This window comes from Callorhinus ursinus, unplaced genomic scaffold (assembly GCF_003265705.2).
Source record: "Callorhinus ursinus isolate GAN/ISIS: 27379988/994484 unplaced genomic scaffold, GSC_fseal_2.0 scaffold4, whole genome shotgun sequence".
NCBI classification, from domain to species: domain Eukaryota; kingdom Metazoa; phylum Chordata; class Mammalia; order Carnivora; family Otariidae; genus Callorhinus; species Callorhinus ursinus.
Window position 1 is genome coordinate 5,299,901 of NW_027397066.1, and position 22,335 is coordinate 5,322,235.

At 48.2% G+C, this 22,335-nt stretch overlaps 1 protein-coding gene across 1 annotated transcript in view; it reads left to right on the plus strand.

Annotated features, from left to right (window-relative positions):
* EVC2 (EvC ciliary complex subunit 2) overlaps nucleotides 1-22,335 on the plus strand; it is a 117,295-nt gene that overhangs the window by 52,939 nt on the left and 42,021 nt on the right. The window contains exons 9-12 of the mRNA XM_073891417.1: nucleotides 7,275-7,599; nucleotides 16,402-16,641; nucleotides 18,809-18,984; nucleotides 21,375-21,534. Of these exons, the coding sequence (XP_073747518.1) occupies nucleotides 7,275-7,599; nucleotides 16,402-16,641; nucleotides 18,809-18,984; nucleotides 21,375-21,534 (901 nt within the window). The remainder of the gene's footprint in view (nucleotides 1-7,274; nucleotides 7,600-16,401; nucleotides 16,642-18,808; nucleotides 18,985-21,374; nucleotides 21,535-22,335) is intronic.

The following is a 22,335-nucleotide window of genomic DNA, read 5'->3' on the forward strand; positions in this document are numbered from 1 at the left end:
ATCAAAGAAGACTGGCAGATGTACCTACAGCAACATCAGTGTGAAATAACATTTTCTAGCGTCTGGTTTGGGCTAGGCACTAGCTGGGTGCTTTGAGCACGTTGGTGTGACTGAGGCAGTCGATAGAGAGTAGAGTGCGGGCTCTGCGACACGCCATGGCTTTGAATCCCTGCTCTGCCACTTAATAGCTATGCCGCTTTCAACGAGGTATTTTTCATTTTCTGTGCCTCAGTTTCTTCACCTGTAAAAAAAAAAAAAAGGTTAACACCTACCTTATAAGACCGTTGTGAGGATTAACTGGGTCGATATTTGTAAACCTATTAAAACAAAGCTTGTATGTAAGAGGTACTGTTCCTAATCCTCTTAATGACTTTCATTTGACATGGGTGATAATATTCTCATTGCCCAACCTGGAAACCAGGCTCAGAGACGTCAGGTAACTCACCTGAGTCACCCGGCTCTGAAGGGATGGTGCTGAGATTAGGGGCTGAGTTGCTGTGACCCCCAAGTTCATTGTGCTTTCAGACATGATGAAACACTCACCACCTTCCGTGATGAGGTGACTAGTGTGTGCCTGAAAGGGAGCTGGGGGGAAAGTTCCAGGAAGATCAGAAGTAGGCAGAAGGACGCTCATTTCTTTTGTCTGTTGCAGAGGCTTGGTGCGTGGGGGTGTGGCCAGCGAGTGGGCGGGGAGCAGGCAGTGATAAGGAGCTGGTGGCATCTTTCTCCTTTCTTGGAGCCTGAGGCCAGGTGAGGGCGGGCCGGCCCTACCCGGCTTCTGAACAAAGGGATCTACAGGAGGAAAATATCACAGAGGAAGGATGCAGACTGCTGACACCTTGTATCCTACACTCGGTTTGAGTTTTTACTATACCAGAAGTGTGTGGTTTAATCATAACTTTTACTGATGTCTCGCTCATAGACGGTGACTATTTTCACTCTGATTTAAGCTCTCACTGGTTTTGACAGTGAAGATACTCAGGAGGTATTTTCCCTGCTCAATTTGCATTGTCCAGGCCCTCAAATTGACAGTTACAAATAGGATTTTTGGTCCTGGCACGGACCCCCCTGCAGTATTGGCTGTCCATGGAAATTGGCTCCTGGGAGGAAAATTTCAGTTTCCCTAGTACTGATTGGTTTTTGAGGGTTTTCCTTGGTTATGCTCACCCTAGCTAACTCGAAGATGCTGGATTTGTACTGTGAAAAATGGGCGTGGATACTTCTTTTTCCTTCTGAATTAATTATCTATCCTCCATGCTAATGAGGTCTCTTTTCACATTCAAGAGAACATTTTCTGCCTTGTGTGTCAAATCCTTCCCTCATTTTCTGTTCGGACACCTCACTTGCTGTTTGGTGAGAACTGGCAGCCACAAGGTTTTCTTGCGCAAGTTCATCAGTGAATCAACGAGTCAGTGAATGAAGGAGGAAGTGCTCAGGTGTTGGAGTTTCATCTTCAGCAGTCACAGATTACCACAAACTTGGTGGCTTAAGACAACCCGAGTGCATTAATTTTTACATGAAATAAATAAGGAAAAAGACACTAATGTCATTCCCTTTTCTTGATTATCAGTAGCTAATCAGAGTACTAATCAGGCCTGGGATAATTTAAGCTGTGTCGTTTCTTTTAGAAAGAGGTTATCGTAAGCAAGTCTGTTCATAAACTTGAACGGCTTCTATTTATTAAGTGTCTCTTGTGCCGGACATGGTTCCACACTCCTGTATGAAGGCCCGCCTTCACAACAGGTGGATGGTTGGTGCGGGGTGTGTGTGCAGCAGAACTAGCCTGGGCAAATACACTCATCTTACAGTGTGGTGACGAGATGACATTTTTGTGACCTGGAAAAAAATGGATGTCCCCTGGAACACAGTGTCTGAATCCTGCCAACTTGCAGAAAGAATCTCAGACCAGCATGTGTGACTCACAGGGGCTCCGTCTGTCTCATGGAGCCGTTAGGGACTTTTTGGGGGGTGGAAAATACGCGCATTTTATTATAAACGATTTAAAATGCCACAGGAGACGGTTGGAGTTACCTCCACAGCAGTGGACCCGGTCCTGTATGTCGGCAATGAATTCCTAATACTTAGTTTCCTCTCCTGTGGCCATTTGGGAAAGTAACAGATGAGAGTTAGCCTCATTAGCTGCATGGTATTTTAATTGGTTTAAAGGGACATTTTTCTTTCCTTTGTGGCTTTGGGACATCTGGCAGTTTTCACTGTTGTCGCTTCTGACAGTTGATCCGTGGTGATTAACATTAAAATTGTTTAAACAGAAAGTGCTTATGAGATTGTCCCCCCAGGCAGTTGGGAAGGGTGAGCTGTGCGGGATACTCTCTCTTCTGCCGCTGCTGTCTTGGGGTGCGAATAGCCAAGACCAGGGAAACGGGGATGACTTAAAATGGACAAAATTCGAGATGCTATGCCGTGCATTTTAAAGATTGTTTGGTTGATTATATTTATTCATTTAAGAGCGCGAGAGGGAGAGCACGCGAGTGGGGAGGGGCAGAAGGAGAGAGAGAATCTCAAGCAGACTCTGTGCCAAGCACAGAGCCCAACGCGGGGCTTGATCTTTTTTTTTTTTATTATTTTATTATTATGTTATGTCAGCCACCACACATTACATCATTAGTTCTTGATGTAGTGTTCCATGATTCATTGTTTGCGTATAACACCCAGTGCTCCGCGCAGAACCCATCCCCTCACCCCCCTCCTCTCTAGAACCCTCAGTTGATAGACATTGCGGGGCTCGATCTTATGACCCCGAGATTACAACCTGAGCTGAAACCAAGAGTCGGATGCTCAACCGACAGAGCCACCTAGGTGCCCCTACACCGTGCGTTTTATATTTCTTCTCTCTTTCAACCATGAACACTACCCTGTGAGGGCGGTCCCCTTTCTGCTGCAGGGGAGCTAAGTCCTTAGTCCCCAGGTCCCTCACCTCGCAGGTGGTTTGACAACAAAGACCTACGGAGATGTCCTTCTGTTCATCCTAACCCCCGTGCTGCTGGTAAAGCACTTGCAGTTTACCCAACTGGCAGCCACAAGGTTTTCTTGCGCAAGTTCATCAGTGAATCAACGAGTCAATGAATGAAGGAGGAAGTGCTCAGGTGTTGGAGTTTCATCTTCAGCAGTCACAGATTACCACAAACTTGGTGGCTTAAGACAACCCGAGTGCATTGTCTAACGGTTCTGGAGGTCATAGTCCCAAACAGGCCTCACCAAGAAAAATCAGCATGTCAGATCTAGGGGACACTCGGTTTCCTTGCCTTTTCCAGCTCCTTGAGACTGCCCCTGTCCCCGGCTCCCGGCCCCTCCTCCCTCTTCGGAGCTGATGATCCCACCCCTCCCCCACCTCCCCTTCTGAGCCCACTTGTCTTCTGCCTCCCTCCTCCCACTTTTAAAGGCCCTTGTTAGTCATCTCTATATAGTCAAGGTCGGCTGGCAAGCAACCTTGTTTCTCCTCTGCCGTGTAATCCAGCATTAGTCAGAGGTTCTGGGGATTGGGATGTGGACATCTTCAGGGGACTGTTATTTAGCCTGCCACAAGGAGCATCCTTGAAGATGTCAAATCTACTGTGTCTGTCTCAGCAGAGAAGTCATTTTTTTCTGAGTCTGTGGAACATTGTTTGGTTCATTGGACATTTAACCATGCATGCTTTGCCCAGAGCATCTCTTGTGCTTGCTTCCCTCTTGCTTTGTGACCCAGGACGCTCTGCACGTGTGATGTTCAGTAAGTCCTTGGTGGAGAAAATGAAAGACGAGATGCATGAGCTGTTATTTAAAACTAGACTAATTGGGTTTTGTCTAAAGAACACAGGAGCTGGTCTGACCTAAGATGGAAAAATCTGAGTGTCGAAAAGAATAATGACTGCATTTGATTGAAACCCACCAAATCTATAAAAATCTGTAATTTCATAGCGATACTGTGCAGAGGCAGGGAATGTTCCTAGGTTCAGCGAAATAAACCCTTGGACTCGGAAGACTCCCATAAGCCTCACTTGACCCCATGTACGCACACGGCTGGAGGGCAGGAACATGGCTTGCTGTGAGGACGTCAGGAGTTCTTCCATGGGTGTCCTTGCCCCAGGTCACACTGCACATGGTTTTTCCCCACGTGATACAGCTCTGCTGCAATGAGCTGTAATCCACATCAGGCAGGTGTGAGAGCCTTCCCATCTTAAAAGCTTCTTCCCTCACGGGTGCCAGAATCTCTTGTAACAGCTCACAGGCAGAGCATCCAGGTTCCCCACAAGGGACACACCCAGTTCCCAGAGTCACCTCTGGGATCTGCCAATCAGGTGTCATCTTCCCCCAAGCCGTGTTGCCTGGTAACATATTTCATGTTCTTCCCCTTACGGGTTTTCTGGGTAAGCGTGATCCAGAGCTCAGACTCTCAGGGACTTGGCCAAAGTTTTATCAACATTTTCCTCTCATACCAAACCAAACCAAACCAACAACAACAAAATAATAGACCCAAACACATTCGTCACCATTGGAAGTTGCTATGACAACCAACTGTCATGAGCAAAGGATCAGACATCCATTCTGTCCACACACTTTATGTCAGAGTAATTGGATTGTTGAAGAATCTCAGCTTTAAGAATGTGGAAGGGATAGAATTAGAAAATGTGTATTTTTCAAACCCTAATGAAATCATGGATCTAAGTGACAGTTACATGTGGACACCATTAGGTGAAAGTGGATAGATTTTACGCTGCCCGGATCATGTTGGCCCCGCTTTAGCCTACTGATCCCTCTTATTAGTGATCCACCGTCTGACCTGATAGGAAGCACATGGTATTTTGGAAAGCACTTACAGGGTATTTTGGAAAACAAATTAAGTCTGATTCTAATCAAGACATAAGGTCCAACTAGTACTTTACAGGAAATACACAGGCTAGAGGAACAGTGACACCCCATGGAAAGAATCCGCCAAATCCAGAATGTGGGGCTTTCCGCAGGGTAAATAATGCGGCTTCCCCAACAGATCAGTGGTGTAAAAGAAAAACAGGGTAGGGGGGCAGAATAAAATGGACTTAACTGACATTGGGGGATCTTGTTTGGTTCTTGAATGAAACGTCCCACTGTAAAAATCATTTTGACACACTTGAAATAGCTTGAATAATGACTGATATTAATTATTGGAGTTACTGTTAATATGTTAAATATGGCTGATGATATATTTGATATGATCATGACATCAAGGTTGGGTAAAATAGATAACATGTGTAGATATGCATATGCACATGCTTATATAGGCATATATCCTTGACAGTTGAAGATGCACACTGAGGAATTTACAAGTAAAATGGAAAACATGGGATTTGCTTTAAAATGCTCAAGCACTGGGGTCTTCGGATCGAGCCCTGCATCGGGCTCCCTGCTAAGGGGGGAGCCTGCTTCTCCCTCTCCCTCTGCCTGCCGCTCCCCCTGCTTGTGCTCGCTCTCTCTCTCTGTCAAATAAAATCTTTTTAAAAATGCTCAAACAAACATTAAGAGAGTAACTAAAATGAGTTTGGTAGCTGGTGACAATTTTTCAGTTTGGGGTAGCAAGTACATTGGGAGTCATACTCTCATCTCTACTTTTAAACGGTTGACAATCTCTGTAATAATGTTTTCTTAAGACCCTTATCTTTTTACAATAAGATGCCACTTTCTCTCTTCACATTATCAAAGATTTTTAAGCACTGTAGAGGGAGGTGTGAAATAAGGATACTACTGCTTTGCTGGGGGAGTTTTTCTGGAAAGCAGTTTGGCAGGGTGTTCTAGGAGGCTTTGAAATGTTGCTCACATTTGATCCAGTGACTTCATTTGTGGATCTCGTACTGAGAATATCATTGTGAATAGCAAAAACTCTTTACAAAGATATTTACTGCAGGATTTGTTTTAGGTTTTGAGTTTCTCAAGTAACCCAAATGTGCAACACTAGAAAAATGGTTTAAATGAATCATGGTACATCACAAGGTGAACCATTTTGCAACCATTGTAAAGGAAACTCCTGCCGTTTTTGTGGTTTTTTTTTTAAGATTTTTTATTTATCAGAGAGTGCACATGAGAGACAGAATAGGATCAGGGGGGAGGGGAAGAGGGAGAGGGAGAAGCAGACTCCCCACTGAGGAGGGAGCCTGACGTGGGGCTGAATCCCAGGACCCTGGGATCATGACCTGAGCCGAAGGCAGATGCTTCACTGACTGAGCCACCCAGGTGCCGAACACTGACACTTTTTAAACACCCCCGGAAGATGCCTGTTACAATGCTAATTGAAAAGAAAAGGACCAAATTGTCCTTGTATCTGTGTAAATGCTGTGCATCCATGGAAAAACATAGGCACAGAAAAAAAAATTATTGGAAGCAAATACAACCAAATTCCTTCATTGGTTTTGTTGAAATGTTGGCCTTACAGTGAATGAAGTCGTCTTCTCTTTGTCTTTATTTTCCGTATTTTTTAAATCATGAACATAAATTAATTTTTTCTGTGCATCATTTTATACCTCTATAGAGGTATAATTAGCATATTATAAAATTCACCCACATTAAGAGGGTAGTCTGATTCGTTACTATAAAACATACAGTCATGCAACCACCACCACAGCCGAGTTCTAGAACCTGGGACCCTGTGCAGCATCTCGTTGATATCTCTTGAGTACACTCTATTTTTAGAGCAGTTTCAGATTTACAGAAAAACTGAGAAGCTAGTGCAGAGTGTTCCCACATACTCTGTACTCAGTTTCCCCTGTTGTTCACCTGTTACATGACAATGGCACACTTACTACCATCAGTGAACCAACGTTGATACGTTAGGATTAATCAAAGCCCAGCCTTCATTCAGATTTCCCTAGTTTTTCTAATGTCCTTTTTCTGTTCCAGGATCCAGGGTACCATATTACGTTTAGTTGTCATATCCATTAGTTAATTTTTAACCAGAAAAAAGTTAAATAAATTGTAGTTTAAAATTCTCCAAATATGTTAACCATCCATTTCTCCCTTGACCGCCTCATTGTTGCTGTCATTTGGTGACAAAGACCAGGCCTTGTATTAGTTCTGTTCCTCACAGTTTCCAGCGTGGCACCCTGCAAATTGAATAAAGTAGACTCTGTGGATTTAGTTGCTGGCCATTAGTAAGTGGCTGGAGCAGGGGAGGGAGGAAGAGGAGGAGGGAAAAGGGAAAAAGGAAGTCCTCACCTGCAGAGGATTTAAAACCTCAGAGCTCTGGGGGGGCCTTTGGTTTCTGCTGTGACTTTGTGTAGTGGCACCCTCTTGGCTTTTGTGTCTCCCAGGTTGGAGATCGCAACCCTGAATCGGGCAGACTCGGACCTGGAGGCTTGTCGAACCCAAATCAGCAGAGACGTCATTGCCCTTCTGCTGAAGAGCTTGACCAGCGCTGGCCACCTCTCCCCCCAAGTAGAGAGGAGGATGGGTGCGGTTTTCAAACAGCAGTTTCTATTGCTGGAGAAAGAAATTCAAGAAGAGTACGATCGGAAGATGGTGGCCTTGACGGCGGAATGTGACTTGGAAACGAGAAAGAAGATGGAAAACCAGTACCAGAGGGAGATGGCGGCGATGGAGGAAGCGGAAGAGTTGCTGAAACGTGTCAGTGAGAGGGTAAGGCAGCTTCGAAAGGAGGGCTTCACTCGCCTCTCTGCTTCCTCTCAGGGATTCGTCATTTATCCATCCATCTGCCCATCCTTCCACCCATTCACCCACCCACCGATCCTCCCCACCCATCTATCCATCCACCTGTCCATTCACCCACCCACCACCCTTCCATCCACCTGTCCATCTATACATCTATCCATCTATCCCTCTACCTACCATCCTTCTGTCCATCCACCCATCCATCCATCCATCCATCCATCCATCCACCTACCACTCTTCCACCCACCCATCCAACCATCCATTTGTCCATCCACCTATCCATTCACCCATCCATCTTGCCATCCACTCACCCACCACTCTTCCATCCACTCATCCATCTATCCATCCACCTACCACTCTTCCATCTACTTGTCCACCTACGGTCCATCTATCCATCCACCCACCCACCACCCTTCCATCCACCTGTCCATCTATACATCTATCCATCTATCCCTTCCCTACCATCCATCTGTTCACCTGTACATCCACCCATCCATCTGTCCATCCATCCATCCATCCATCCATCCATCCATCCACCCATCTACCTACACTCTTCCATCCACCCATCCACCCATCCATCTATCCACCCACCTGCCACCCTTCCATTTACTTGTCCATCTACAGTCCATTCATCCATCCATCTACCTACTACTCTTCCACCCACCCATCCATCTGTCCATCCATCTGTCCATTCACCCATCCATTCAGCCATCCACTCACCTACTACTCTTCCATCTACCTGTCCATCTATATATCCATCCATTCATCTACCTACCACTCTTCCATCCACCCACCCATCCACCCACCCATCCATCCATCCACCCACTCACTACCCTTCCACCTACCTGTCTGTTCACCCACCCACCCACCCACCACCCATCCGTCCATCTACACATCCACTCATCCATCTACCTACGTCCCTTCCATCCACCCATCCACCCATTCATCCATCCATCCACCTACCACCCTTCCATGTACTTGTCCATCTACAGTCCATCTATCCACCCACCCACCATCCCTCCACCCACCTGTCCATCTCTACATCTATCCATCCATCTCTCTACCTATCATCCTTCTGTTCACCTGTCCATCTACCCATGCACCCATCCATCTATCCATCCACCTGTCCAGTCTACCTATCCATTCAGCTATCCATCTATCCATTCACGCACCCACCACTCTTTCCTCCACCTGTCCATCTATACATCCACCCATCCATCTACCTACCATCCTTCCATCCATCCATCTATCCATCCATCCATTCATCCACCTACCACCCTTCAGTGTACTTGTCCATCTACAGTGCATCCATACATCCACCCACCCACCACCCATCCATCTACCTGTCCATCTCTACATCTATCCATCCATCCCTCTACCTATCATCCTTTTGTTCATCTGTCCATCCACCCATCCATCTACTCACCCACTACCCTTTCTTCTACTTGTCCATCCAACCATCTAGAATTTGTTTAGAAAGCCTTTATTGATCACTTACTGCCTCTTGGTCACTGGGCTAGGCAGTGAAGTACAGAGGAAATGGGACATGGTTCTTGGGTTCAAGAAGTTCATAGTTTAATGGAGGATCTTCACATATAGAAGATGTGACCTCATTCAACTATATTAGAATAGAGATATATTCACAGTGCCGTGGGACATCATGGGGAGAGTAGAAAGGCTTCATTCATGGAAGAGTGCACCACAGAGAGCATGGCTCAGGGAAGTTGTGATGTCAGTGTGTGTGTGTGTGTGTGTGTGTGTGTGTGTGTGTGTGTGTCCATCTGGGCTGCACTGTGCTAGATCGTGGAGCCCTCCCACACCAGCTCCACCATCAGACAAACCTGGACTCCCATTTGTATATTCCAGTTCTGCTCCTGAAGGCTATAATTAGCCTGACTGTGAAACAAGGCTGAGGGCGCCCCCTCTGGGGTGGCTGGGAGAGGTCGTGCAGGAAAAGCAGCCACCCGGGGCATGGGCTGCTCCAGGCTCAGTGCACAGTGCTCTGCTCTTTGAGTTCTGACCTCTCAGCCTTCCTAGGGCTGGCCTCTGTTGATCAGAGATCAAGCCTCATTTTTCTAAGAGATGTGTCCATTTCTGTCTTGAGGGGATCATGCCAGAGTTTTTTCCTGAGTATCAAATCCAGCCTGATTTCTGTCTTCCTCTGTGAGAGCTGGCTTGTTCAGTTCCTGTGGCTTGAACCCACATTTCCTGGTCTGGAAATCTGTCATCCTGGGGAGGTCTAACACCTGCTTAGGAACAGGCTTCTGAACTGCTAAATTCCGTTCCCCCGACTGCTGGCCGTGCACAGAGATCCCCTGACAGTGGACACACAGGGCTGACAGCTCGTGGCTCTCAGCAGGTCATCTGTCATCAGCCCACACACACGCACGCTGGGCAGTGACACAAAGAGGCAAGATCCGTGCTGTCTCAACCCCACCTGCCCCCTCGTATCCGGGCCCCCGCACCTTAATATGCCTCCTGTTTTAGGATGAGGTGTTTTCTGCTTGGCTTCCGTGTGAGTTTCTGTGGCCACTGTAACAAATGACCACAGATTGAGTGGCTCAAAGCAACAGATTTTGATTCTTTCATAATTCTGGGGGCCGGAAGTCCTAAATCAAGGTGTCCGCTGGGCATGCCCCTCTGAAGTCTCTGGGGGAGGCATCCTTTCTTGTCTGTCCCAGCTTCTGGTGGCTCCAGACGTTCCTTGGCCGGTGGCCACATGACTCCTGTCTTGACTTTTTGTCTTCGCATGGCCATCTTCCATCCTGGGACCGTCACCTGTTCTCTTTTAAGGACGCTTGTCTTTGGAGTTAGGGCCCACCCAAATAATCCAGGGTGGTCTCCTAAGAGCCTTAACTTGATTACCTATGCAAAGATTCTCATTCCACATAAAGCCACATTTGCAGGTTCTGGGTTAGGAGGTGGTTGTATGTCATGGCGGGGAGCGGGGGTGGGGGAGTGGAGTGGCACTCTTCCTGCCAACGGAGTTCTGCTGGCTGGCCCCACTCTCTGACCTCCCTCCGTGACTATACTGGCTGGTCCAGACCGAGTCTCCCTGAGCTGGGCGCTTCAGAAACCATGCCGAGCTCACAGAGCTGTGATTCAGCCCCTAAACCATCTCGCGATCTCTCGTTCTCTTCTCTCTTAAATTTGTTATAGCTTTTGTTCCCATGGACACAGTGCCTGCTTGGAAAGTGTTAGAAAACAGGAGTCAGCAAACTAGACCCATGAGCCCAGGCTAACCTGTGGGTGGAGAGTGGTTTTTACGTTTTTGAAGGATTGTAAAAAATCAAAGCAAAACAAAACAAGTAAAGTGTAACAGCAAACCTTAGGTGGCCTGCAAGCCTTAAAATATTTATCTCGCCCTTTACAGAAAAGTTTGTCAACTCCAGCTCCAAAACAGAAAAAGAAAAACCTTGGGAAAAAAAAATATGTGGAACCCATGTCACCATCCAAGGCAGACAGACGTTCGTTTGGTCTGGTTTTGGAGCTCCTACTATGCGCCTGACCCTGGAGATACAGGGATGCTAAGGCATTCCCCACTCCTGTCCTCGGATTTCAGCATACATTTTGACCTTTTTTGCTTTATACAATTTTTTTTTAAACAAATTCAGGTGTATGCAGTCCATAGAATTATATGCTTTGCTCGTTCTCACTTAATATCATGGTATAAACATATTCTGATTGTATTAAGTACTGTCACACTTAACGTTCACTGCGTGCAGGCATTGTTCTAAGCACATCACGCAGACCTCCTCATCAGATCTTCACACCACCTCAGGGAGGTGGGAATTGATAGGATCCCACTTTTCCAGCTGAGGAAACAGATTCGGAGAAGGTCACCTGCCTGAGGACACATGGGTGGGACCAAGACTCGGACCCAGGCAGCACGCGCCGACCCGCCCCTGCCCCCCGCCCCCGCGTGGTGCAGTGGTGCGTCATACACCCTTGCTGTCGTGGGCCAGGGTAACCCATCCTGCTGGGCTTCTACATTTAGCGACCGAAAGGCTGCCTGGAACAGTGTAGTTTTAAGTGTTTCCCCGATATTGGCACAGATCGGTAAGGCCAAGAGGAGGGATGGCGGGACAGAGTGCTCCCGCTTCCCTCTGCACCTGCCCCCACTCCCCAGTCTGCTGGCTTGCAGCGGGAGGCCGCCATCGCACTGGGTCCCGTGGGTCGCCCCGTTCAGAGACCAGTCGCCTTATCTGAGTCAATGTGCTTCCAAAAATAGCGTCCGAACGGCGAAAGTCGATAGAGCTATTTCTCTTCCAGACCACGCAAGCCACTCCATCTTACAGAACTGCTGATGACCTTGTAACTTATCTGTACATTTATCATAGTCATCTTTAAATAAAATGCACGGAAATATTTTGGACATATTACTCCAGCAAAAAAGAAAACAGCAGAATTGGGTTTTTTGAGTAGAGTTTAGGAATTCCAGTAATTAGAGGCGAAATCTGTTCACCTTTAAACTCCTGTGTCATCTCGTAGAGTTTTTAAAGCCTGCCTCCATTGAGAGGCCTTGGGGAGAGTGGTAGCGACTACAGACCGTGCAGAGACAGCTTGGGTTCAGATCCTCTCTCTGTTCTTGCAGAAGGTGCATTGCTCAGTCTCCCTGGGTCTCAGTTTCCCCATCCTGCAGTTCGGGATACAATTTTTACAATTTGCCCATCTTGCTAGACTGAGTACAGGGAGTATTATTTGGTACAGACACGATTTTCTGTCACAATCTCACATTTTTGATGGTGCAGAGTCAACATTATGAATGGCAAGTTACTCTGGAACAGCCTGGCCCAGACCTCTGATTCTCAAACCAAAATTGAAGTGCCCTCTCCCGGTCCATGTTCCCCCTGATTCTCTCCACAGGGCACGTTACTTTTTAGGGAGAGCTGAAAACCATAGGATAAACGTGCCGCATTTCCCTGCAAAGTCCATTGTGGTGGAAAGTTCAATGGGGAGTTGGCGTCAGTGACCATGACTTCAACATATCTTTCAAAATGTACGCTTGTTGCCATTATATAAAGTATAAAACTTCATATAAAACTGCAGGCTTCCAGCTTCTCGTGAAACACAGGGGTATGTGCTGCACCGCGTCCAAATTCCTGCAGAGCCCCCTTTGGTGGGCTGAGTGGGGACCGGCCCTGTAGGCAGGCCTTGTTCTCTACTTTGCCCCACTCCCCACCACTCCCTAGTGTCTCTCATACCAGGACCATTCACTCACTTCCATCTAGGAGCTGCCCTTGGCGTTTGCCGGGGGGGGGCTCCCCTGCTTTATGGTGTAGCCTTCTCATCAATGATCCCAGAAGATTGAACTAGGTCAGGGGGTGAACATGTTTCTGCAGGTCTCTGGACCCCTCAGGAGGCCAGTGTAGATGGAAGTGAGGGTGGCTCCCATCATAAATTCATTTTAGGGAGTATTTCACCATGACACAAGCCTTTCAGTGCCTCATGCCTCATTCTTCAGAAATATAATTCCAAACAAGGACAGATAACTTTATCTTAGGATTTCTGTGTGTGTGCATGCACATTTTGTCCTGGCTGTGAGAAGCTATATGGATTTCCTCCCATCTTTCATTCCTATTAATTAAAATAAATTGAAGTTTGCAGCTTGTCGAATTTCATACTGTCGGTTGAGGTCACTTTGATGAATGAATCAGCTTCACAGGCGTCGGTCCCTCCTTGGGCAGCAGAACGTCCCTGAAGTCCCTGAGTCAGGGGCCTCACCTCCTCCTGGCTGTGGGTGAACCACATTCTGTAATGCAGATAAAAGCTGTGAACAACACTTCTCTCCAGATGAGTGACTCACGAAAGCCTGATCCAACCCTTTTTAGAAAATCAGCTTTGAAAAAAGGCCGTGTTGTTTTCTGGTGGCCGAGGTAAACCGTTAATACTGGGGAGGCCCCTGGGGCTGTGGGCAGGAGGGAGTCCTCGGCCTCGGGGCCTGAGGCTGCGCTGCATCCCGCGGGCAGGGATTCTCATGTGTTGGCTGCCGGGCTTTTGGGGGGTCCCTATAAAAGTAACACTCTTCTTCCTGGACCAGATTCTGAACAAACTGAAAGGTGAGGCAAAGGAGCTGGAAAGTTAGAAATGCATCTATCACCTTTGTAGGGCTTTTGTGAGTGATCAGAAGTAGAGGTGGTAGGTCTGGGTGGGCGGCAACGTGGGTCCCTGACAACACTGAGTGTCAGTGGCCGTGTGGTGCTCTGGTCCCTGATTAGCTGGAGGAGGTACAGCTCTCTCTCTTCCTCTGCCCTCACCACCCTCTGCCTTTCCTGGGTGCCCACTTAACCTACACAGCCACCAGCCCACCCCCTCCTGCCACTGAGACCATGATCTCTTGACCTTGACCCCTGGGATTGCTGTGCCCTCTGCCTCAGGGACACGGGCACCTTCCCCTGACTTTGCTCTATCAATATGTCCAACGTCTGTGCTACTCCAGAATGTGGAGCCTGAAGGTCTGTTTTCATGTCTTCTCCTCTCGGGCACTGCTGGGAGCCGAGGAAGGACCCACTGCTCCCCGGAGCTTGTGTTTCTTCACCTGTGAAGTGGACTGTGTTCGTTTTCTATGGCTGTGTCCCAAATCGCCACACATTTCGCAACTTAAAAATAACACCCCCTTGCCATCTGCTGCTGTGGCCAGGAGTCTGGACACAGCTTAACGGAGTTCTCCGCAGGGTCTCAGAGGCCTGCAATCTGGGCCTCAGTTGGGCTGTCTGGTGCTTGGGGCCCTGGTCTCAGCTCATTCGGTCATGTGCAGAATTCACCTCCTTGCAGTGTGGACTGAGGCCCTCGGCCCCTGTGGGCTTCCCTTCTCTGTAGACTGTTCACAGGAGGCTGCTTCCTTCTTCAAGGCCAGCAGGAGAGTGTCTCTCTGTTCAGGAAGGCCCAGTTCCTCCTTAAGTCAGACCCGCCCAGGGTCATTTCCCCTCTGGGTTAATTCAAGTCAACTGATTAGGGACCTCAATTACATCATCAAGACCTCTTCACTTTCGGCATGGAATAACCAGATCATTGGGTGCCAGTCTGGTCGCATTCAGAGTTTATGTCCACACTGAAGGGGGCAGGATTTATACAATGTGGACACCACGGGCCAGGAAACTGGGGGCCGCCTTAGAATTCTGCCTCCCCACGTGGAATTAACTGCACCCCCTCTCGGGGCACGAGCCTTGTGCTCGCAGGAGTGTGAAGGCACCAGGAGCTCAGTGCAGGCTTGTCTCCTCCTTCCTGCCCTCATACCGAGCACATGAAGCCCAGGCATCCAGTAGCCATTTCTTAACGACTCTGCCTCCTTTCTCACCCAAATCATCGCAACTTTGGCCCGATTGCTGGTATTTTTCTATTCAACTAAGTTAAGAGCGAAAGACGGCAGAAATAAGTGGGAGAGTCTAACAGTACAATCCATTAATGTTTCCATTTTGCAGGCTATTTTCAGGCAGTTTGATTTGCAAATTTCCGTCCCTGTGAATTTTCTGCTTTGAGACTATTCTGGAAAACATTAAGAGAACAGGGAAGGACAGGTTGCAGCAGTATTTTCCAGAGCTTAGTGGCTTTATCATTGCCAGCTTGGGACATGTGTGTGCCTGTGTGCACACATGTGTGTGTTCCACATGAGTACACATGCATGTGCTTGTGTATTGTGTTGCTGTGCATATGTGTGCGTATGTGCATGCACTGTGTACTGCTGTGTGTATATGTACTGTGTGCACTATGCACTGATGTGTGCATGTGTGTACGCATGTATGATGTGTATGCACTGTGTTGCCATGTGCATGTGTATTTGCTGTGTGCACATGCGTGTTTGCATGTATGTGCCTTTGTACATGTGCATACATGTATGCACTGTTGTGTTGCCGTGTACATGTATATTTGCCACGGGCATTATGCATGTGCACTATGTTCATGCATGTGTGTGCATGTACACATGTGTGTGTGCACCATGTGCTGCTGTGTGTGTATACGTGCTGTGTGTGTGCACATGTGTATGTGCTGTGCATTGCTGTGTGCATGTGTGAATGCATGTGCACATGTGTACATGAAGGTGTATACCTGTGTTGCCATGTGCATGTATATTTGCTGTGTGCACGTGTGTGTATGCGTGTACCCATATACATGTGCATGTGTGTATGTGCTCTGTGTTGCTGTGTACACGTATATTTGCCGTGTGCATTATGTATGTGCACTATGTTCATGCATGTGTGTGCAGGTGCACATGTGTGCACTGTGTGCTGCTGTGTGTATATGTGCCATGTGTGTGCACATGTGTGATGCACTATGCATTGCTGTGTGCAGGCATGTGTATGCACCATGTGTTGCTGTGTGCAGGTGCATGTATGTGCCTGTGTACAGGTGCATGTGTGTATGCACCGTGTTGCTGTGTACATGTATATTTGCTGTGTGCATGTGCACTATGTTCATGCATGTGTGTACATGTGCACATATGTGCATGCACTGTGTTGCCGTGTGCATGTATATTTGCTGTCTGTGCATGTATGTGTGCATGTATGTGCCTGTATACATGTGCATGTGTGTATGCACTGTGTTGCTGTGTGTGTGTATTATTTGCTGTGTGCATGTGTGTGTTCATGCATGCCTGTGCCTGTGTGCATGTGCACACGTGAGCATGCATGTGTGTGCATGCGTGTGTATGTACTGTGTATTGCTGTGTGCATGTACACGTGTGCCTGTGTGCATGCACTTGCATATGGCCTGGGTGTGCCCATGCGTGCCTGTTGGTGTGTCGTCTCATGTGGCTGCCCCCTCTTCCCGCAGTCTGCTGCAGAGTGTAGCAGTCTCCTGAGGACCCTCCACGGCCTGGAGCAGGTGCACTTGAAGAGATCTCTGGCTCTGCAGCAAGAGGAGGACTTTGCCAAGGCTCACCGGCAGCTGGCCATTTTCCAGAGAAATGAACTGCACAATATCTTCTTCACCCAGATAAAAAGTGCTATTTTCCAAGGGGAACTGAAGCCAGAGGCAGCTAAAATGCTGCTGCAGGATTACGCTGACATACAGGTGAGGCCTCAGATCAGGCTCGCAGTGGTGGGAGCATGACTTCCCTGAACGATGTCGGTGATTTCTCTTCTCCCAGAGTCAGTCCCGTCTCTTCTCTTGGCTGTGTACTGTGAACTCACCACCTTTTCTTTCTGCCTCTTGACATGTGGATGAGTTTCCAATAAATGGGGCCATTAGTAGCTTGAAGCCCAGGCCCGGACTCAGGCTGACTTGGATTTGATTTCCAGTTCCACCAGCCATCAGCTCTGTGACTTTAGGCAAACTGCCTGACTTCCCTGAGCCCCAGGTTCCTCACCTGTAAAATGGGGGTAATAGAGCTAATTCCCAGAAAGCCTGTGCATGGCATGATATACACTGAATACACATAGCAGTGAAAAACATGTAAATATATGTGTGCCTGTACGTGTCTGTGTGTGTGTGTGTGTACACACATCAGTGTATACCCAGGGTTTGCAATCTGTGTCTGGGTATGCCTGGCCGACTCTGTGTGAGTTCTTCTGGGTCAGCCTGAGTGTGAACGTTATTGATCCAAATGGAATGAATTCCTTAATGATAGCGAAAATGGTCTGAGGCCATCACCATTGCTGTGGGATTTCTCAGGCCCGCGTGGGGTATTTTACATGCACATGTACACACTCAGCGTGAAATCACTGGTGTGCACTCCTGCAGCAGATCTCTGGTCCTGGAAAGGAGCAGAGCCGCACCAGAGAAGACTGAGTGACCATCCCCAAAAGGCTCCTGAACGTGAGTCCTGCAGGACGAGAGGGCCACTCTCGGGAGGCACAGAACATGAAGGGAACAAGGCAACTTTTCCATTTTGCTCTAGGTTTTTCCCACTCAAACCTCAGTGAGAGGGACTAGAGTAGGAATTCAGGTCTATTCCCATGTAGGCATCCAGACCTCAAGGCATCACGTAGGTATTGATGGATTTTGCTGTCATTTTTCTCCTCGTGATGGGCAGTGGCTGACTCTCAACACTGGGGCCTTCGAGCTAGAGTGTGTGATTGTTAATCATAATGGAGTCAAGAAGGAGACTTCCATGGGTGATAATGGTAGCAGGACACAGGCTTCTTTGACCCCAAGTGCTGGAGTATTGGAAGATGGCAGCTATGCGTTTCTTTAGGTAATGGGGACAAGTCAGCGGTTCCCATGGACCCAATTTTGTGGCGAATAGGAATATTGTCTCTGTATTCCTGTTATATGGATTCTGCTGCCAGTAAGTCAGGGAGATACTGGTATTCAGCCACATCTGACCGACCATTCTGCTTTTCACTGTCTGGACAGTGCACGTTCCCAGGCGTCAAGAACTGGAGATAACACTGCTTTGGTTAGAGAGGAGACTGCCCTTGGCATCATATGTTGTCTTGTTGAAAAGATACATCGATCTTTTTGGTGACCTGTTGCAGGGACACTATTTCCACGGATGGGAAAAGACCGCAGAGCCAATCAGGGGGATGATGCCACTTAGGCTAATGTAATTACTGCTGGTCTGATTACCACTGGTCAGCTGCATTTTGGAGGAGCCTACTATGATGTTAGTGCACAGGCCCTGGAGTTAGATTACTGAGTGCAAGTCCCTGCTTAACCATTTACCAGCAGTGCGATGTGGACTCAGTTTCCTCATCTGTGAAATGGGGATAATAATAGTCTCTCTCTAGACTAAGTTAAATAAGGCGAGAAACACTCTGAGCCCAGTGCCGGGCCCAGAGAAGACACCCAGTGTAAAGTAGGTTATCGACGTCTTGTGTTTGGCTGGGGTTTGTTATCTTGTCTCCCACCTCCAGGAGCATGGAAGTTCTGAAGGTCACGGCTGATGGCTGATTTATCCCAGAACGTCAGCACCTGTGCTGGTGCTGTGTTTCGAGAACCCCACGGGTGAAGGCTGAGTGCCTGAGTGAAATTTGCATCCCCTTCCCTGGGGCAGTAACGTTGTTTTGCCAACTCCTAACTATCTGGGTCTAGAATGCACTTTTCCAAGCTCTCATTCCTTACTAGTATTTCATTTTCTTCTAAGCCTTTGTTAAGAGCAGGGCAGTGTAAGGTGTTAATCCCCATGCTTCTATTCCTGTGTTTTCTTCGGGAAGAAAATGTAATACTTTATAGGTCTAGAAAGAATATGCTCTAAGTTTTAATTAGGCATATTTTCTTGATTTTTTTTTTTAAACAGGAGAAATTGGAAGAGTTAATGGATTTCTTCCAGGCTAGTAAGAGATACCATCTAAGTAAAAGATTTGGCCACAGGGAGTACCTGGTTCAGAACATGCAGTCATCAGAGACCCGTGTACAAGGCCTTCTGAGCGCTGCTGATGCTCAGCTCACGCTGTTCGTCCAGAAACATGAGAGGTGAGACCCGAAAGCCATGCCAGATGATGCACGGGAGCCACCTTGCCCCGCTGTCCTCATCAGAGACCACCTATGCCGCTTGGTCAGCGAGTGCACTGGTGGCGCCTTACTTATTCCTTAAGATGAATTCTCTAGTTGTAAGAATCCTTTGCATCATAGAATTTCTAAAACCTTCTTGATAGTTGGGACAGCCATACAATGAACCTTCCGTGTGCCCGTCATTCAACTTCAGTGGCCAACCTTGATGTTGCTCTACAGCCCGACCTGGAGTCATCTGGTTTTTTTTTTTATTTTTATAAATATTTTATTTATTTATTTGACAGAGAGAGCAAGAGAGCACAAGCAGGGTGAGCAGCAGAGGGAGAGGGAGAAGCAGGCTCCCTGCTGAGCAGGGAGCCCAATGTGGGGCTCAGTCCCAGGACCCTGGGGTCATGACCTGAGGCGAAGGCAGACGCTTAACCGACTGAGCCACCCAGGCCGCCCCCCACCCGGAGTCATCTTAAAGGAAATCCCCAACATTTCACTGAGAGATCAGTGGTGGAGGCTTACATGAGCTGTGTGGTGGGAGAGCCTGCTTCTCCCTGAGCTTGGGCGCTCTGCCGGCTCTTGCATTCACCTTGGCAGTGAAATCTAAACACACAGACGCTTGTCGTGCATTGTCCCTGGTTTTTCTTTGCAGCCCCGGGGGGATCATGTAGTCGGTGGTGATGCAGGCTCGTAGCAGGGCAGCCTCCGCCCCTTTCCTCCCAGCTAGTCTTTGAGGTACTTACCTGCAAACAGTGACATTTATTCTTTTTGGTTATGAGAAGCTCTAAGATAAATAGAGGCATGCCTATGAAGTTGGCTTTCCCAGGACAGTCTGTGGCATTAGGAATTGCTTCTGCCACCTTGGTAATTTTTTTAGGACTCTGCGGCTCTCTTGCCCTATTTAATGAGGATTCTGTAAGGTGCAAATTATGTGAACAGTCACTACCCGAAGATGCTAATGAATTTGTCACTGCAGTTGCCTTGACATTCCTGATTAATTTTCACTCAAGAAAAGAAACAGTTCTTTGCCTTGAGTGGAAGCACCTGATCGTCAGTTGTACTGTTGTGAGCAGTTACCAGGGAGGTGTGTTTTAGCTCTGATTTTTAAATTCTGTTTTAAAAAGTTGGCACAGGGACACCTGGGTGGCTCAGTCGGTTAAGCATCCCACTCTTGGTTTCAGCTCAGATCATGATTTCCCAGGGTCGTGAGATCAAGCCCCATGCCAGGCTCTGCACTCAGCGCAGAGTCTGCTTAAGATTCTCTCTCTTTCCCTCACCCACCCCCTCTGCCCCTCTACCGGCTCATGTGTCCTCTCTCTCTCAAATAAATAAATATTTTAAAACATTTTAAAAAATTAATTAATTAATTAAAAGTTGGCACAGACATGTTTCTGAAGTATGTATCCACCATTCATTCATTTATGTATTCATTCCTTCAAGAAACTTCCATGGGTATCTACCTGTGCCAAGCAGGGGGCCCAGCCCAGTGATGCAGACAGACTGGGAATAGTCATGGTGATCGTGGTAGTAACAGACTGTGTCGGTCAGGATTCTCCAGAAAAATAGCCAGTGAGATAGATATGAGAGATTGGTGCACATAATTACAGAGGCTGAGGACCCCACCCCCTGCCACTTGCAAGCTGGAGACTCTGGAATGCTTTGGAAAACCGGTGTGTAGTTCAGTCTGAGTCCAAAGGCCTGAGAACCAGCGGATCCCAGTCCGAGGGCAGGAGAGGGTGAGATGAGGTGTCCAGCTGAAGCGGTGAGGCAGGACAAAGGGGCAGATTCCTCCCTCCTTCGCCTTTTGTTCTATTCGGTCCCCTACTGGATTGGCTGGTGCCCCCCCAACACTGGGGAGGGCTGTCCCCCCATTCAAGTGCTAATCTCTCCTGCAAACACCCTCCCAGACACACCCAGACACAGTGTTTAATGTGGGTGCCCTGTGGCTAGCCAGGTTAGCATGAGGAATTAACCCTACACAGTATTTCCCGCATTTACCTATTTGGACTTTGCTGGTGACAATCCCATCACCAGCAATTCTGAACCCACCGTCTCCTCTTGGAAAATTGTACCTGGAGTGCTGTGGTCCCTGGAGCATCACTGTCTCCCAGAGCTCTTGCCCAGGCTCTGCCCGCACAGGCAATGTCTAGCGTTGAGCTTTCTGGGCATGGCTCTAGGGACGCCGACCTTGCCCTTCCTGTACTTTGGGAACGTCTTAGCTGCCCATTCTGCTCCTGCTCCTTCAGGGCAAAGACTTTTTCTAATCAGACCAAACGAACGCAGAGATGAACGTTCAGCCACCGCAGCAGGCGAGCTAAGGGTGGGTGTGGAGAGTGCATCACCCACCGCCGTCTCTCTCCTAGAGCAGGGTACCTGGACGAGGAGCAGATGGAGGTGCTGCTGGAGCGTGCTCAGACAGAAGTCTTTTCCATCAAGCAGAAGCTGGACAATGACTTAAAACAGGAGAAGAAGAAGCTGCACCAAAAATTAATCCTGAAGAGAAGACGAGAGATGCTGCAGAAGGTATGTGAGCAATGACATCAGGGGGGCCTGAGGCCACATTTCTCTGATGGTCAGGCCTGATTTAAGGGTAGTATCTAGAAGGATGGATGAGCTGCAGAGACTCCAGTGATCCGCTGTGAATACTCCTGCTGCTGCTGATCGATCTGTCAGTGGCACAGTTAGGATGTAGCTCCACGGAGCCAGAGAGCCAGAGATTTATGCCATATCCCCGATGCTGAGGACCCACAGTAGGTGCTTGATGAATAGTGGTAGAATGGTGACCCTGTTTGGCCACTGGGGCCATCCCATGTCCTCACAGCACAGAACGGAGACTGCCCGCAAGTGCTCTGAGAAATCCCAGCACGATGGACATCTTTATTATGCCTGTCCACGTTTCCTCATCCCCCGTGGGGCCTTCACGCCTACGGTTCTCTCCCCAGGGATCTTCTGTCCCCGTATCTGAACCCGCCTGAGGTGTGACCTCCTCCCTCAGGTCTCCCTCGGATCTCCTTCCGGAAAGAGCTCTCCTGACCTCCTCATTTCAATGTCTGTCACGGATCTCAGGGTGTTTTTTTCCCCTTATAACCTTGCAAGCAGCAGGTCCTCTGTGCCCAGGACACAGAATAACAGCAGAGTTCATTGACGTGAGCTCTGCACCGGGCAGGCCTCTGAGAACCACACACATGCTAAACAACTCACTGAATCCTCCCAACTACTCTGTGAGGTAGATCAGCCCCATTTTACAGATGAGGACGTGGAGGCACAGAGAGTTCTAGATGCTCACTTGGGGTCTCTCAGCTCGTCCACAGAGGAGCCAGGCTT